The sequence below is a fragment of the Oxyura jamaicensis genome, chromosome 1 (genome assembly GCF_011077185.1).
Source record: "Oxyura jamaicensis isolate SHBP4307 breed ruddy duck chromosome 1, BPBGC_Ojam_1.0, whole genome shotgun sequence".
In the NCBI taxonomy this organism is placed as follows: Eukaryota; Metazoa; Chordata; class Aves; order Anseriformes; family Anatidae; genus Oxyura; species Oxyura jamaicensis.
The window spans coordinates 23,167,520-23,184,095 of NC_048893.1; the positions used below are offsets into that span (position 1 = coordinate 23,167,520).

The window sequence follows — 16,576 nt, forward strand, 5'->3', positions numbered from 1 at the left end:
TTCTTGAATTATAAATCTGGTAGATTCTTTGCAGAATTAATTCTGTATTACAATAAAAACTCTTAGTGCATCTTTTTCCTCTCTTGTATTCTAAATTAAATTGAATTTAAGTGATTCAAATGAATTTTAACAATTTTGTAGATGACCAAGACATTGTTTTAATTGGAATAATCTGGGGACGTTGTCCTACATGAAATTTAAGGTGGTGAATTTAAGTGTAGCAGCTCCTTCCACTGCTGCATATTCTGTTTTATACATAGTATGTTTTTCTTTCTAAAATCAAGATCTTTTTATAGGCCAATTGCTGCTCTTCCTTAGGTTAGCTGAAAAAGTTTGGTATAAAAATCAGTTAAAAGTTGGAGCGAGAGAATAGCTGGAAATAAGCAAGGTTTTCTTCAGAAAAGTAGGACTAGTCTGGCATTTGTAGATGTGCTGGTATACATGCAAAAATTCCCTGTCTCATTTCAAGGCCTTTCGAATGGAATGATAAGTGAAAGTGCTGCATCTCAGCACCTTTCCCTGCTCTGGGTTCTGGCACGTGCATGACCCATGCTCGCTCACTCACCTCTGCACCATATGCCATTGCACAGGGTATAGTCACATTCTCAGTAAACAGAAGTCAAGAGATCTTATACAGCCCCAGGGCTGCAAAAGAACAGGCCTATGAAGAAGCACATCTAGCCATAAACATTTGGACTGCCAGTGAAGATTATGTTTACACAGGCCACTAAACTGACTGGCTCTGCTGCAGTTTTGTTGCCCCCTCTAACTGAAGTTCTCCAAATGCTTGGTCATGACTTGGTCATAACAGTACTATGAGTACAAACAGTACAGGACCTAAAGAGACCCTTATCTTTGAGAACCAGGCTTATATTTGCACTTTAACACTCATGTTCCAGCCTCACTTTTGTGAAGAATCCTGGGCGATGAGATGCAGGATGCCAGGTCACAGTCCTCGAGCCATTTGGGTTGCTGATAGAAGCATGCATGGCTGGGGACGGAGCATTCAGATGATAATGTAAACCAGTAAGCTTGGTCACATATCCTGCAGGGCACTAAAGTGATAGTAATTGTTAATAAATGGTTGCTACTGACGTAATGAACCTCCTTTCTATGCATTCTTGTTTCCCCCTGCTCTATCAGAATATTAATGAAAATGTGAAAAAGACGCCAAGAGCTCCGCTGGGCAAAAGGATGTGCTACTGAAATTTATTCCAATATCTTGATTGGGCTTACATTGCTTTACAAAGGTGCAAAATAGCATACAAATCACTTCATTGTGCTAGCATGTGGTGATCTAATGAATCCCTACCAACTGCTGAAGTGGAAATGAAAAGGAGAAAGTATAATCTAAGAAGTAGGCCATTTTCTAGAAATTTCTTTTTTTTTTCTTCCCTTTTCTTTTTTTTTTTTTTTGTGAGGATCCTATTCCATTTTCAGCAATGCAAATTAATCTTGCTTTGAAAACATGATTCCTGCTGTGCACCTTGAAGCATGACCACGTTAAGCTCCTTCTTTTGGTCCTATTGTAAATGCCTTCAGATATGCAGCTCTGTGCTCTCCATCTGGATCTGCCTGAAGATGCATGCAGTCATCTGGGATAAAAATGAGATAAATGTGTATGAACATTGTCTGCTTCTGAGTATATTTCTACTCTACCAAATACTGTGCTTCCATGGACTAACCTTCTGCAAAGTGCATCTGGATCTTCGTACTTTCTGTAATTTTTTTCTGTATGTGTATACATATGTATGAGAGCACTACATGTATCCAGTTCCATACTTTTGGCATAGTTGAGTTATACATAGATTCTGAATTAGATGATATTTCTTTTAAAGCACGTTTCTCTTGCTGTTTGTAACTTAGAACAACTTTTCTGTCTCCTGTTTCGCAGAAGAGAAACTTGTTACATACCTGCATGCTTCTTCTGCACACACTGGTGATTCTGGTCAATTTGACATTTTTACTTAAGAAAAAGTGTTGATAGGAAATGTGCCTCAGTAAAAAATGTAAGGCCTTGGATCTCACAGTCCAAACAGCTTACTCCAGCTTATCCATAAACATACGGAAATTGATTTTTCTAAACCAAGTTTCTAAATTTTCATGAATCTACCCAATGCACATTTTTAGATGCTTTGTTTCCCTTGAAAACTCTATTTCAATTTTACCTCATGCTGTTTGCATTGAAGTGATTTGGTGTGGAAGGAAGGAACAATTTAGAAATTTAATTCTGGTTCAGATAACACCTGCAAGTGCAATTACTTGGGATCTGTGCAGTTTTAAGATATGTAAGCTTTACTGTGTTATGGAAGTTATAAAGTATCAGGTGATTTAAGTATGAACAGAAATTTCAAATTTGAAAAACTACCTTGAAGTTGTGATAACCTACCACCTTAAAATGAGATAGTTAAATGAGTAAGAAAGGTTCATTCAAATGAGCTTCTGGTAATTCCTGATAAGCTAGGCATCTACTCTGGAAATGTTCAGGAGATTCTGAGTATAACCAGGTCACCCTACAAACATCCCTTGTGGAAAACACAGTTTAAACATCCTCTGGGTTCAGTTGCAGCAGGGCAGAAATTTTCTTTCTGTCAGTTTTAGTTATTAAGCAGTGAAAGTCAAAATTATTTGCAGGTAGGTAAGATACTTTGCAACTTAGCATGAAAGACTGTAGTTACTTCATCAAAGCCTGCATTTGAATTCAAACTTGCTCAAAAATTTTTGCTACCCTGATACAGGGTGGATTTTTTTTTTTTTTTTTTTTTTTAGTATTACGTCTAATTTCATATCTGTGTAGATGATGGACAGACATGTACCTTTGGGTTCATATTTTGTATTGGTAAGTTAATTCAAACAACGGGAATCAGGAAGAGCAGTAGGTAAAATGTGTAGTTCATTTAGTAGGTAGGAAATTACATCTTATAAGACGGGGCTTCTAGCTCTTGAAATCTAGGAATCTAGACTTGAACATTGTGATGAAAAAGCCTTCCTCATCATGCATCCTACTCAAGTTGTTATGAAGTGTAGATCTCCAGATGATTTAAGACAGGATCATACAGAATCATAGAATGGCTGAGGTTGAAAGGGATCTCTGAAGGTGGTCTGGTCCAACCCCTTGCTCAAGCAGGCCATCCTAGAGCAGGTTGCACAGGACCACATGCAAGGAGAGAGACTCCACAGCCTCTCTGGGCAACCTGTGCCAGTGCTTTGTCACCCACATAGTAACAAAGTGCTTTGTGACATTCAGACAGAAACTCTTGTGTTTCAGTTTGTGCCCATTGCCATCTGTCCTGGCCCTGGACACCACTGAAAGGAGCTTGGCTCCATCCTCTTTGCACCCTCCCTTCAGATATTTATATACATGGATAAGATCCCTGTGAACCTTCTCTTCTCCAGACTGAACAATCGAAGTTATCTCAGCCTTTCTTCACAGGAGAGTTACTCCAGTCCCGTCATCATCTCTCACCAGTAGCTCCATGTCTCTCTTGTACTGAGGAGACCAGAACCAGACACAGTACTTCAGTACAGAATCACAGAATCACATAATAGTTTAGGTTGGAAGAGACCTACAAGGTCACCGAATCCAACCTCTGACCTAATGCTAACAAGTCTTCCACTAAACCATATCCCTAAGCTCTACATCTAAATGTCTTTTAAAACCTCCAGGGATGGTGACTCAACCACTTCCCTGGGCAGCCTATTCCAGTGACTAACAACCCGTTCAGTAAAGAAGTTCTTCCTAATATCCAACCTCCCCTGGCACATTAGGCCATTCCCCCTCGTCCGGGCACCAGGCACGTGGGAGAATAGACCAACGGCCACCTCGCTACAGCCTCCTGTCAGGTACCTGTAGAGTGCAATAAGGTCACCCCTGAGCTTCCTCTTCTCTAGGCTAAACAGTCCCAGCTCCCTCAGCCGCTCCTTGTAAGACATGTTCTCCAGACCCTTCACCAGCTTCATAGCCCTTCTCTGGACTCACTCAAGCACCTCCATGTCCTTGTAGTGAGGGGCCCAAAACTGAACACAGTACTCGAGGTGCGGCCTCACCAGAGCCGAGTACAGGGGGACCTGCTGGCCACACTGTTTCTTATGAAAGCCAGGATGCTGCTGACCTTCCTGGCCGCCTGAGCACACTGCTGGCTCATATTCAGCCGACTATCAACCAATACTCCCAGGTCCTTCTCTGCCAGGCAGCTTTCTAACCACACATCTCCCAGCCTGTAGCTCTGTTCGGGGTTGTTGTGCCCCAGGTGCAGGACCCGGCACTTGGCCTTGTTGAACTTCATGCAGTTGACCTCGACCCATCGGTCCAGCCTCTCCAGATCCTCCTGCAGAGCCTTCCTACCCTCGAGCAGATCGACACATGTACCTAACTTGGTGTCATCTGCAAACTTACTGAGGGTGCACTCAATGCCCTCATCCAGATCATCGATTAAGATGTTAAAGAGGACTGGTCCCAGTACCGAGCCCTGGGAGACTCCACTAGTGACCGACCTCCAACTGGATTTGACTCCATTCACCACAACTCTCTGGGCCCGGCCATCCAGCCAGCTCTTAACCCAATGAAGTGTACGCCAGTCCAAGCCATAAGCAGCTAGTTTCCCGAGGGGAATGCTGTGGGGAACTGTGTCAAATGCCTTATTGAAATCAAGGTAGACCACATCCACAGCCCTTCCCTCATCCCCTAAGCGTGTCACCTTGTCATAGAAGGAGATCAGGTTCGTCAAGCAGGACCTGCCCTTCATAAACCCATGCTGACTAGGCCCAATTGCCTGCTTGCCTTGCAACTGCCGCATGATGACACTCAAGATAATCTGCTCCATGAGCTTCCCTGGCACTGATGTTAAACTAACAGGCCTATAGTTCCCCAGGTCTACCCTCCAGCCCTTCTTGTAGATGGGTGTCACATTTGCTAGCTGCCAGTCAGCTGGGACCTCCCCCGATAGCCAAGACTGCCGATAAATGATGGAAAGCGGCTTGGCCAGCTCCTCTGCCAGTTCTCTCAGTACCCTCGGGTGGATCCCATCCGGCCCCATCGACTTGCCTACATCCAAATGCTGTAGCAGGTCGCTACCATTTCCTCGTGGATTGTGGGGGCCACATTCTGCTCCCCATCCCCTTCCACCAGCTCAGGGTACTGGGCATCCAGAGAACAACTGGTTTTGCTGTTAAAGACTGAGGCAAAGAAGGCATTAAGCACCTCAGCTTTTTCCTCATCTCTGGTAACTAAGTTTCCCCCCGCATCCAGTAAAGGGTGGAGATTCTCCTTAGTCCTCCTTTTTGTGTTGATGTATTTATAAAAACATTTTTTGTTGTCTTTAACAGCAGTAGCCAGATTGAGCTCCAGATGAGCTTTGGCAGTGCTGACTGAGGAGAGGAGAAGGATCACTTCCCTGCACCTGCTGGCAATACTTTGCCAAGTGCAGCCCAGGATACCATTGGCCTTCTTTGTGACAAGGGCACGAAGTGTTCGAGAACACTCGTGTTCAACTTGGTGTCCATCAGGACCCTGAAGTCCCTTTCTGCCAAGTTGCTGTCCAGCTAGGCAATCCCCAGCATGTTGGCATGTGGGGTTGTTCCTCATCAGGTGCAGGACTTCGCACTTCACCTCGAACCTCTCCAGCTTTGTGAGGTTCTTGTCAGCCCATTTCTCCAGCCTGTCAAGTTTCCTCTGGATGGCAGCACAGCCCTCTGGTGTACCAGAGGATGAATCCAGGGTGCGTCCAGTCTGCTCAAGGAAAGAAAGGGAGATAGCCTGAGGTTTGAATGGAACACAAGACTGGCCAAATGTAGCACCAAAAGTGAGGTGATATTTTAAGATAGACAGGGGTGGTGGTGTGTGTGTGTGTGGGGGGGGGGGGGGGGGGGAGTGGAATGGGACAACACAACAAAAAATGAAATTATAAAAACACTGAAAAGTTCAAACTCTCAAAACCAGAGATAACTGGTAACTGTTTACTTGATGTTCTAGATTTTGACAGGTTGAAGTACCATTATGCTATAGGCCTGTACCAATGGATCAGTGAAATAGGTTTAATCAAATACATTTTCTCTTCTTGCAATGCTTGCAATTTTTCTAAACTTGACACTGAAAATAACATATTTGCAGTGATTCTGAATACCAGTGGTTGCTTTTTAAATTGATGAACTTTAACATTAAGATACAAACAGCCCTTACCTGCATCCCAGATTTTTGGTACAGTATCTTTCAGCAAAGCTGATGTACTGGCAGAGCTGGGGCTGGTAGTGGTGGTGGTGTTGCTGTCTGTGGTGAGGCTGTGATCTTTTATCAGTCTGAAAATCTACAGGAAAACTGACCTCTTCTTGCATGAAGGAAAGGGAAATGGAAATTTCAGAAGAAGGAATTGAAATGTCCTGATATTTGGCTGAGATGTGAATGCTGAGTGACTTCTGCTATGCCGCAGCCAAAGCCCGGCAAGCAGCATTATCTGTCATCATGCTGCGACAAGCACCACTGCACTCAGCACACAGCAGCCTTCTAGCATCATTTTTAAAAGGATGCTTTGCAAGGAAGCATTTTAAAGATCCCTGTTAAAGCAAATTGAGAAAATGCAAATGTACAGTCAGTTTGGTATCCTGTCAAAAGCTTTACTGATGGCACGTTATGGGTAGATGAAGTTCAAGCTACCAAATCTACAAAATCTAGTTCAGCTAGCAGGTATTTGTCTTTGAGGTGCTATTGTAGCACCTCTCACATGATTGTGTCACATCAGTTACCTGGTCCTTTCTGCACTTACGTGGAACTTTCTGAGTTTTGCTTTGTTATGCTATTAATGGAAGCAGAGATTTTATGTAGTTTTCTGATTCCAACACCTGGTTTAATTGTATTATGACCAAATTTGGAAAAATGACCATCTGCCATCTAAGCGTGATACATATAGAGACCACACCACAGATCATGGTACTGGTTTGGAGGCAAGGACTGGACTAAGATACAACCTAGAAAGAGAAAGGGAGTGTAACTATCCTCCTTATTCCCTCCACCCCCTAAAAGTACAGAATTACCTCTTCATTCCTCTAGCTGTTAAAACAAGAGCAACAGCTCCACAGAGATGTGGTCATAGACCCACATTGTTAGAAATGAAAAGGAGCAATGAGCACAATCAGGACACTTCTCTTACTCTTATTGATGTGCACAGCTAAACATAACCATTACAAAGTCAAGAAGTACAAGACTAAAAAAAAGACATAACCATCTCGAGAGTCATCACGCAGCACTTGCAGGGCAAGCAGGCGATCAGGCCCAGTCAGCATGGGTTTATGAAGGGCAGGTCCTGCTTGACGAACCTGATCTCCTTCTATGACAAAGTGACGCGCTGGGTGGATGAGGGAAAGGCTGTGGATGTGGTCTACCTTGACTTCAGCAAGGCTTTTGATACCGTTTCCCACAGCATTCTCGTCAAGAAACTGGCTGCTCTTGGCTTGGACTGGCGCACGCTTCGTTGGGTTAGAAACTGGCTGGATAGCCGGGCCCAGAGAGTTGTGGTAAATGGAGTCAAATCCAGTTGGAGGCCGGTCACTAGTGGCGTTCCCCAGGGCTCGGTGCTGGGGCCGGTCCTCTTCAATATCTTCATTGATGATCTGGATGAGGGCATTGAGTGCACCCTCAGTAAGTTTGCAGATGACACCAAGTTAGGTACATGTGTCGATCTGCTCGAGGGTAGGAAGGCTCTGCAGGAGGATCTGGAGAGGCTGGACCGATGGGCCGAGGTCAACTGCATGAAGTTCAACAAGGCCAAGTGCCGGGTCCTGCACCTGGGGCGCAATAACCCCAAACAGAGCTACAGGCTGGGAGATGTGTGGTTAGAGAGCTGCCAGGCGGAGAAGGACCTGGGAGTGATGGTTGATAGTCGGCTGAATATGAGCCAGCAGTGTGCTCAGGTGGCCAAGAAGGCCAACGGCATCCTGGCCTGTATAAGAAACAGTGTGGCCAGCAGGGCTAGGGAGGTGATCGTCCCCCTGTACTCGGCTCTGGTGAGGCCGCACCTCGAGTACTGTGTTCAGTTTTGGGCCCCTCACTACAAGGACATGGAGGTGCTCGAGCAAGTCCAGAGAAGGGCTACGAAGCTGGTGAGGGGCCTGGAGAACAAGTCTTATGAGGAGCGGCTGAGGGAGCTGGGCTTGTTCAGCCTGGAGAAAAGGAAGCTCACAGGTGACCTTATCGCTCTCTACAGGTACCTCAAGGGAGGCTGTAGCGAGGTGGGGGTTGGCCTGTTCTCCCATGTGCCTGGTGACAGGACGAGGGGGAATGGGCTTAAGTTGTGCCAGGGGAGTTTTAGGTTGGATCTTAGGAAGAACTTCTTTACCGAAAGGGTTGTTAGACACTGGAACGGGCTGCCCAGGGAAGTGGTGGAGTCACCATCCCTGGAGGTCTTTAAAAGACGTTTAGATGTAGAGCTTAGGGATATGGTTTAGTGGGGACTGTTAGTGTTAGGTCAGAGGTTGGACTTGATGATCTTGAGGTCTCTTCCAACCTAGAAAATTCTGTGATTCTGTGATTCTGTGATCTGCTGAACCTATATCCAAAAATTCCACTTTGGAACTAGTACTAGTGTAGCCTGTTCCTATGGTTCATTACCATTCATAATTTCAGCCAATGAAAATTGTGTTTTCCCAGTATTTTTTTTATGTGTTTGCAAGCTTGCAATTTATATTTGTTTGTAAGTTAAAATATATGAAATGGCCACATATCTTTTTTCTTTTCTCTAGCCATTCTGTTTTGGAACAGCCAACAAAAAAACAAAAACAGCAATGGCAGCAAAACAAATGAATAATTTTGGATCGAAGGTCTGTTTGCTTTGAAAAAGATCAGCATGTTGGTGCATCAAAATATTGCCAGATCAGCTGTGTTTCTCTTTTCCAAGGGAGATGATTCTGAATGAGGAGGGTTGCAAACCAGATGAAAGGGAAGAATTTTGTCCAGGCTACTTCTACTGCAGGTTCAGTTAGTAACCATGGTGTTCAGTTGTGAGCTAAACCAATGTAAATTGCACCTTTTATTTTCTTTTTCTTTTTCCTTTGTACCTTGTTTAATCGGGTCTTGTGATCACTGCATACCTGAGATCTAAAATATCGTTGATAAATCCAGACAAACAAGACAGTGACTCTCAGTGTGTATGGTTCAGATTAGGTAAAGGTGAAGGGGTCACTAAACAACAGAATGAAATATGTTTGAATGATTGAGAGCACTGCCACTATGGGTTGTTCCTAAATAATCTAATTGATTTACAAGAATTCAATGTAAATACAATCAATTTCTCAATGTAATATCTTGTCATTTGTAGCTTAGCATGGAATATATGGTATGGGGAAAAAGATTTTAATTCAGTAAGCTCATGTCTGTACAGCAAAGAAGCAAGAAACCTTATTCTGAAATACGGAGGAGGCAGGGATGTGGTGGGGGAGCTCTCAGCTCCAAACTGAAGGTCAGGGGCAAGCAGCGATTGCTGTCTTTTGTTCTACAGTGGGTCCCAGGCTGGGGTATTTCATATATCCTCCCTCCAGCCTCAGGGCTAAATTTTCTTGAATCGCTATGAGGCATGCTTTCTGGTTTTGAATGTGCTAAATTACACCAGCCACATGTACCTGATAGAAATAGACCTTCAGGATGAAGGGATGAGTAGACAGGCTGGTATGTGCTTGCAGGACATTTCTTCAGAGAGGTGATTCTGCCAGGCTCCCGTCCTGCCTGCCTGTAGCTGTGCAGGTAAGGACCTGCTGGGCTGCACAGTCCATGACTTTCTCTATTTTCAATCACAAAAATGACTGAAACAAAGCCTGCTTTTAGAAATATGACTGGCAAGTTGTGTTGCCTCTCTTCTTCAGCATGAGTAAATTTGTTAAAACAGGTTTAGTCAGAGGAAACTAATGGATTTCTTAGTCCCTGACACCCCTTCTTTACAGGTAAACGCTCTTCTGGTTTATATGCCTTTTCAGAGACCAAAGGGAATCTTTATGTGAGAGCCTCACAACAAAGTACTGGCAGCAGAGCAATAGAAATAAAGCTGCAGTCTCATGACGATATTCTAATAGCTTTCTTTTTATTTTAAGATACTTTAAACTAATCCCCAAAGTCAGCCCAATCACAGTCTCCGATGCAGCATTGTTTTCAGCTATTAGCAGGTGGTTTTTAAAGCCCTCTTTAGATGATATGCAGGGCCCACATAGTGAAGTCAATTGTTAGACAGGATATAATTTAGACTTCAGCTCTTCCTCTCAGTTTGAAATAAAATGATTACATTTCAGGAGAGCCTAAGGGAAGATTAAAAGTTTTATATCAAAAGTTGAATATTTTCTTTTGTTGTACACTCTTCTTTTAAAGGAAGTGGTATTCATTTAAAATAATGCATGTTCTGATGTATTTGAAAAGGCACTACTGTGAATTAAAAAGGAATTCATAAAGTATGCATGTATGGGAGAGGAAGATTGCAATCTTTGTTTGAGTGTTTAGTCAAAGGTTTTTACTCGACCTGTTCTGCTTTGTTCACAGAACGAGATAGCTACCTGCAAAGATGCACTGTAAATAACAGATGGCCCATAGCATTTAGAGGGCAGCAGTTAATGTGACAAAATCTTTTGGGGCTCCTCACCACAGACAGGTTATAAAGTGGTATTATAGCTTCTCTTCCAGACTGGAAGAAAAGTCCTTGCCTGTCTTTAAACCTGTTAAAATGGTTCCAGGCAGTAGTTCCACATAATTACGGTTCTGGTAACTCCTGTTATGACTCTCATTTCTTGTATCCCAAAGTTATCCAAGGGCAGAGGGCACTTGTAGAATACCAAGTTGTAAAGCTGATGTGAGTGTTAGAAACAGATGGAACAGCACAGATACGAACAGAGTAGGAAGTAAAGAGTGAGACATGAACAACAGGATAAAGTTTTTGTCCAATAAGATGAGCTAGGTTTTACCATTTACATCAGTGGGAATTTATTTTTTTAGCAAAGCTGCCCTGGGAAAAGGGGCAAGTGGCACTGCTGCCACTTTCGTTATACAGACAGGCACTTCTTATAAAGAAGGCACTACCTATTAAAAGAATTCCTGAAAGCAAATGTATTTGCAGTGCAATCTCATATAAGAGTTCCCCATCTCAGCCAAGTGAGCATAGATCTTCCCAAAGCCATCAGAAGAGCCCAAATATAACACAGCTATTTTTAAGTAGCCTTCTTTCATGCTTGTTAAAATCGACAGTGTGAAAACTGTTATCGTTACTAAGGAGTGTGGCCACTGAGCTGGCAAGTTGAAGTTTTCTTGTGATTTTATCACAGGAAAGAGGTGAATTTATTTCTGTTTATTCTTCTGTAATCTATACATATATTTCTTTTACCTGTTAACAGCAATGCATACAGCTATCTCAAGGCAGCATTAACACAATTTTATATTAATTTACCTGATGTCAATGGTGCTTGTTTTCATCCGTGGACACCTGACCATGGGAACCAAGGTTAATATCACCCAATTAACCTCCATACTGCTAATTAAAAAGACAGACAATTATAAATATTGAGGTCAATTACAGATTTAAGAAGGATGGGGGCTCGTGGGACAGAATAGTAAAGGTCAGTTGACATCATCTCTTCCAAAGGTGATGAATTGTTAATGTGCTGTTGTTCCAGATTTCTAGAAGAACTGAAACAATGTGGAATTTAGGACGACAGTTAATGGCCACTGAGGAAGAAGACAGTTTATCATATCCTCCTGTGAATGTGACCATTGGAAATAATACTTGCATCCTTTTTTATGCTGGTAATTTCAGCCTGAAAGCCAACAATTCAGTTTTTATAGATTTGACAAATGCAACATTTGTAATCCCGAATGTGGACATTTCTTCCTCTAAGTGCTCAGACATCAACACAACGTGAGTAGAACAAGAAATTTCACGTTTCACATATATGTGGTTCTGAAAGCCAATCAAATGAAACTATGAGAAGTTAATAATGGAGAAATCTTTCTTCTTCCAAAGCACCCAAAATAAAAAATATTTCATTTAATATTCTTGGATGAAGACTGAGTCAAGGTCACAAAGATTGTTCAGATGCAGCCTCTATTTTTACTATTATTTTTTTTTCTTTTCCTTGTACATTGCTTAGATTCTTGTCTGTTTATGTTTGGTCCAAACAGGTTTCTCTGTGCCTGATCTTACAATCACAGAGATCTCCACTGGCATTAATGTGATCATCGTTTCATTGTAAAATTCCCTTGAAGTGGAATATTGCCAGTTAGTAGGTGGTACTTCAGTTGGAAGTACATTAATGAAACATGATCTCTGTTTTCTTTTATTTTGAAACACCTGTTCTTGGGTATAAAAAAAAAAAGAAAAAAGAAAAAGACTATGGAAATATTTTGTCATATTTTTCAGTGTACTTTTTGTACTGTGAACCTTTGCTACATGACTTCTGTAATTGCCTATTGATTCAAAATATTCCCTCTGATTGAAATGTCACAATGATCTAATTAAAGCTGACTACTCTAACATTAAAAATCTTTTTCTTACTCTCAGACTGTCATTAAAATACACAAAGCCTGTGAATGGGATCAACAGCCTAGAGATAAGGTAACTTATGATTTATTCTTAAATAAATCTTTGTGTTGTATAAAGCCCATTTGTAAACTAGGACAAAGAAAAAAGAGGAGTTAAATGAAAATGTTTTTAAAATCAATATTTTGTTTCGTTGTGGAGGAGTTATCATAGAGTAGAACAATTATAGTCTTTCTATAAAGAATAATAGTCTTTATACAGAGAATACCTTAGCATGCTCAGGTAAAGTTCTGAAAAAGTAGTGCAGGCAAACAACCATACTGGAAGACTGTGTCCTATGAAGCATCTTGTTTTGCTAATAGGATCAGAACTTGTCTGATTTCCTATTTCCTTTCCTATTTCCTATATTCTATCTTGTTTCCTTGTCTCAGGGAAATTGAACTGTAATTTGTAAATAATTCTAGTTGCTGAAGTCTACTTGCAACGCCAGGGTTGTGTTTAGTGTTGATGAGGATTACAAGTGTACGCTGTTGGAGTTAGCATGTGGCTAATGAGGGTTGCATAAACTGATAATTTTTCTGCTTTGTGGATGGTGATAAGACCAGGCTTCTTCTACCGTAAGAACAGGAAAGAGAAAATATGGAAAAGGAAGACCTGGGATGAACATTCAAAGGGAAAACGTGTTGCTGTTGCTCTCGCTAGTGTACTTTAGAGATGAGGATAAAAAATTAACTGCTGTTCCTGCTGCCGAGGAAAGAACAGGTTTGTGGACCAGTAACTGTATGGCAGTCCTCACAGCAGTAGCAGATGCTTTCTTAAGCTCTGGCAAAGATAACATGGACTGCTCTTTTCATTTCGGTACCTCAGTTAATTGCTTAGTTACAAGGAAAGGATTTGGACCAGGTAGCTTGCATTGAACTGAATTTGCATATAACAAGGACCTGTCTTGAAGAGAGCCAGTTATATGTTTGGAGTTGTGTTTAGAGTGAACAGAGACACTTGTAGTTACGATCAGAGGCCATGATAGGTGGCAAAACAATGAATATGCTTTGCTATTTAATGCCTTACCACTATCCTGACCCTACAAAAAGCATCTAGAGCTTCATGTGTGTAGACACAAAAATGCTTAAACTGATATTTTTTTTTTTATGTGTGAAAAGTGCTTAGCAATAAAAACTGAGGTAGAGGAAGAAAGGGCTGTCGGGTTTTTGGCTTTGCGGTGGCCATTACTCAAATATTTGCTGGTCTACTTGTGGGAGGAAGTGATTGCTTTTGCATCACCTTTTTTCCTCATTCCTTTACTTATTAAACTGTCTTCAGCTCGAACCACAAGTTTCCTTGCTTTTGTTCTTCCTATTCTCTCCCCTGTCCCGTTGGGAGCAGGGAGTGAGCAAGTGGGTACGTGGGTGCTTGGCTGCTGGCTAGCATCAACCCACAACACCTCAGAAGACTTTGTAAAGAAAACTTTCTGCTAAAGACACGCTTTGTCATTTGAGTTATTTGGGCTTATCTCTTGCTTTAAGAGACAATCAGGCCATTTTAAGTCTCTATTTGCTACCGTAATACGATATTGCATGGAGTATGTAATACATACTCAACCAGAGCAATCCATTGATTCTGGAGCACATTATTTACTTTGCTTATCCCACTGTGTCTGTTCTCAAGAACTTCTAAAACCCACAGAGTTGCTCACCTTCTGGTGAACTTCAATTACATTTTTTGTTCAAGATGACTTCTTAGTAAGAGCACATTCTGCCTCTGTGAAAAGGACACAAGGAGGGCAAAGAGGTGGGAAGGAACACAGGATAGAGCCATGACTGCATTTTTTTTCCCTGCAAAGGCCATCTACTTAGGTGTAGGGGAACATTCCCTGAAGAAATAAAGTGACACCAGACAGGAACACGTTCAAATAGCTCAATTTGTTCCTCAGTAAAATAAACTCTAAGCTCAGCAGCATGAGCTAGATACACAACTTGCCCTTAAACACCACGAGTCTACCACATTATGCCAAGGAGCGAGGCATATCCATCTCCTACAAGCAACTGCAATAGCTGCCGTGGCTTATGCAGACAGCTGCCTCTCCCTCTCCCGCCCTCCAGCAAGAGCAATGCTCAACCTCCTGCACTTGCCATAGAAGAGTGAGCTGTTGAGGAGCCATACCAGAGGGTTTCTGGCTGTGCAAGTTTTAGAAAAGTGAACTAATGCTGCAGCAGGGGTAGGAGAAGTGGGCAGTAGCTTTTGGTGGAAGGAAAAAAGCATCTCAGCTTTCTCAGCAGCTGATGACCTCCAGCTGTTCATGTATCTGTTTGTCATCTTCTCTGGGGAATGGTGCCAAACTGGATAGAAGTGCACACTGTACACAGAAGTGCACAGCGCACAGGACGTCCTTACTCTTTTCCCCACTTAAGCTTCTAAGTACTTGACTTGTTGTGTAGCATACATAGAATGGAATAGATCCAAGAACTGTGTTGTAAAGTCTTTTACCTAACAGTTGTGCTTCTTTTACAATCTTTGGAACAGTAGTAATTCCAGAAAACTTCCTTTTCAGAAACATATCTCCTTGTAATGAATAGCCGCATGAAATGGTAACAGGCAGTGGCATTTAAGAGTTCATATGGTTATCTGGCACAAAGGGAGTCTGGCACATGACCAAGAATAGTTGGTGCCACAATACTTACAAGTATGTGTGGCTATGTGTAAATTTGCTTCCTGTATTGCCTCTAATAGTCAATATGAGCACATCATTTCCTGTAAAAGGCAAGAACTCTCAGTTCTACAAATAAAGTCTTTGTTATCTCTCCTCCCCATGTCATTCATTTGCTGTGTCATGTTCATTCTATTTACAATCTATTCACCTAAGAAAATATTTATTAACTTAAATGAAAAAAATTGGATTGATTTTTGTTACTTGAATGTCTTTTTTTGTAATTTAATGCATTACAGTTTTATCAGTTATCAGCTAAGGGTGTCCTTGTTGGAGACAATTTACTATCAGTAGTTTGGAAAAATGCTAAGGACAAAAGCCTGGACTGGTAAACTAACCTTGTGCAACTAGTTCCCTAATTAAAATCTTAATTCTCATAAATTTGCAGGTAACAAAGTTTAAGCTTTAGTCTTTCTGCAATGCAAAGAGACGGTGTTCTTGCAGATGCCACTTTAGACTGTACTTATATACGTAGCCTTATAAAACTTGTTTGTTCATATGGTAGTTTTCCAGGGAATTTCCATGTCTTCTTATCTTCTTAGCAAAGGTACAGAACACACCTAACATCTGTGATTGGCACAAACATTTAAGTACCTCTCTGTGTATTTATAACTGTCCTTCTCTTTACATTGAAAAAGTTCAGCTAGTGCCTACAGCTGAAAATTCTGTTCAGTTTGTGCTATATATCAGGAAAAGATTCCCTTCTTCTAGTGATTGCTATCTATGACAATATAGGTTTTAATTTTGTAACATTATCATTTTAACAATAGAAAATCATTCCATAAATATGTATGAATGTATACTAGATGCAAATCAAAGAATATTTTCTTTTTTTCACTGATGTTTGCAGATGAATGTAGTGTGGAAAGAGATGTTTAAGACATAAAGGAATGCCATGAGACAAAACATTTTTTTCTCACCTGAATGATACTTTGAGTTCTAGGATTTCTTCTGAGGATTTTGAAACTCTTCAGGATTGTGAAGTTATATGAATCAAAGGCCACATACTATTTTTTAAAGGAAAAAAAGTTCAGTTAATGTAGTAATTTTGGTCTTTACTTCTAAGGTACATTGTTTATGTTTAGTTTACATGCTATGTTGTATGGATGATGTGCTACTGAAAGTAACTGATTTAAACAAGCAATTGTTTAAGAATATTTTCTTCACAATATCATATGGAACATATAAAACTCTGTATTGTGCTGCATTTATAGATGACTACTTGTTTTTCAAACCTATCATAACTGAATCCAAACATTACCCAAAATTTTAACGTCCACAAATAGCAATATCCATTGACATATTAGACATAATACCCATAGACATATTAGAATGTTTCATTTTGTAGCAAGCGTCATTTATTCCTAAAAAGATT

The 16,576-nt window shown here is 41.3% G+C and overlaps 1 protein-coding gene across 1 annotated transcript in view; it reads left to right on the plus strand.

Annotated features, from left to right (window-relative positions):
* Positions 1 to 16,576, plus strand: part of ATP6AP1 (ATPase H+ transporting accessory protein 1) — a 59,504-nt gene that overhangs the window by 36,307 nt on the left and 6,621 nt on the right. Inside the window, exons 7-8 of the mRNA XM_035326895.1 lie at positions 11,635 to 11,876; positions 12,519 to 12,572. Of these exons, the coding sequence (XP_035182786.1) occupies positions 11,635 to 11,876; positions 12,519 to 12,572 (296 nt within the window). The remainder of the gene's footprint in view (positions 1 to 11,634; positions 11,877 to 12,518; positions 12,573 to 16,576) is intronic.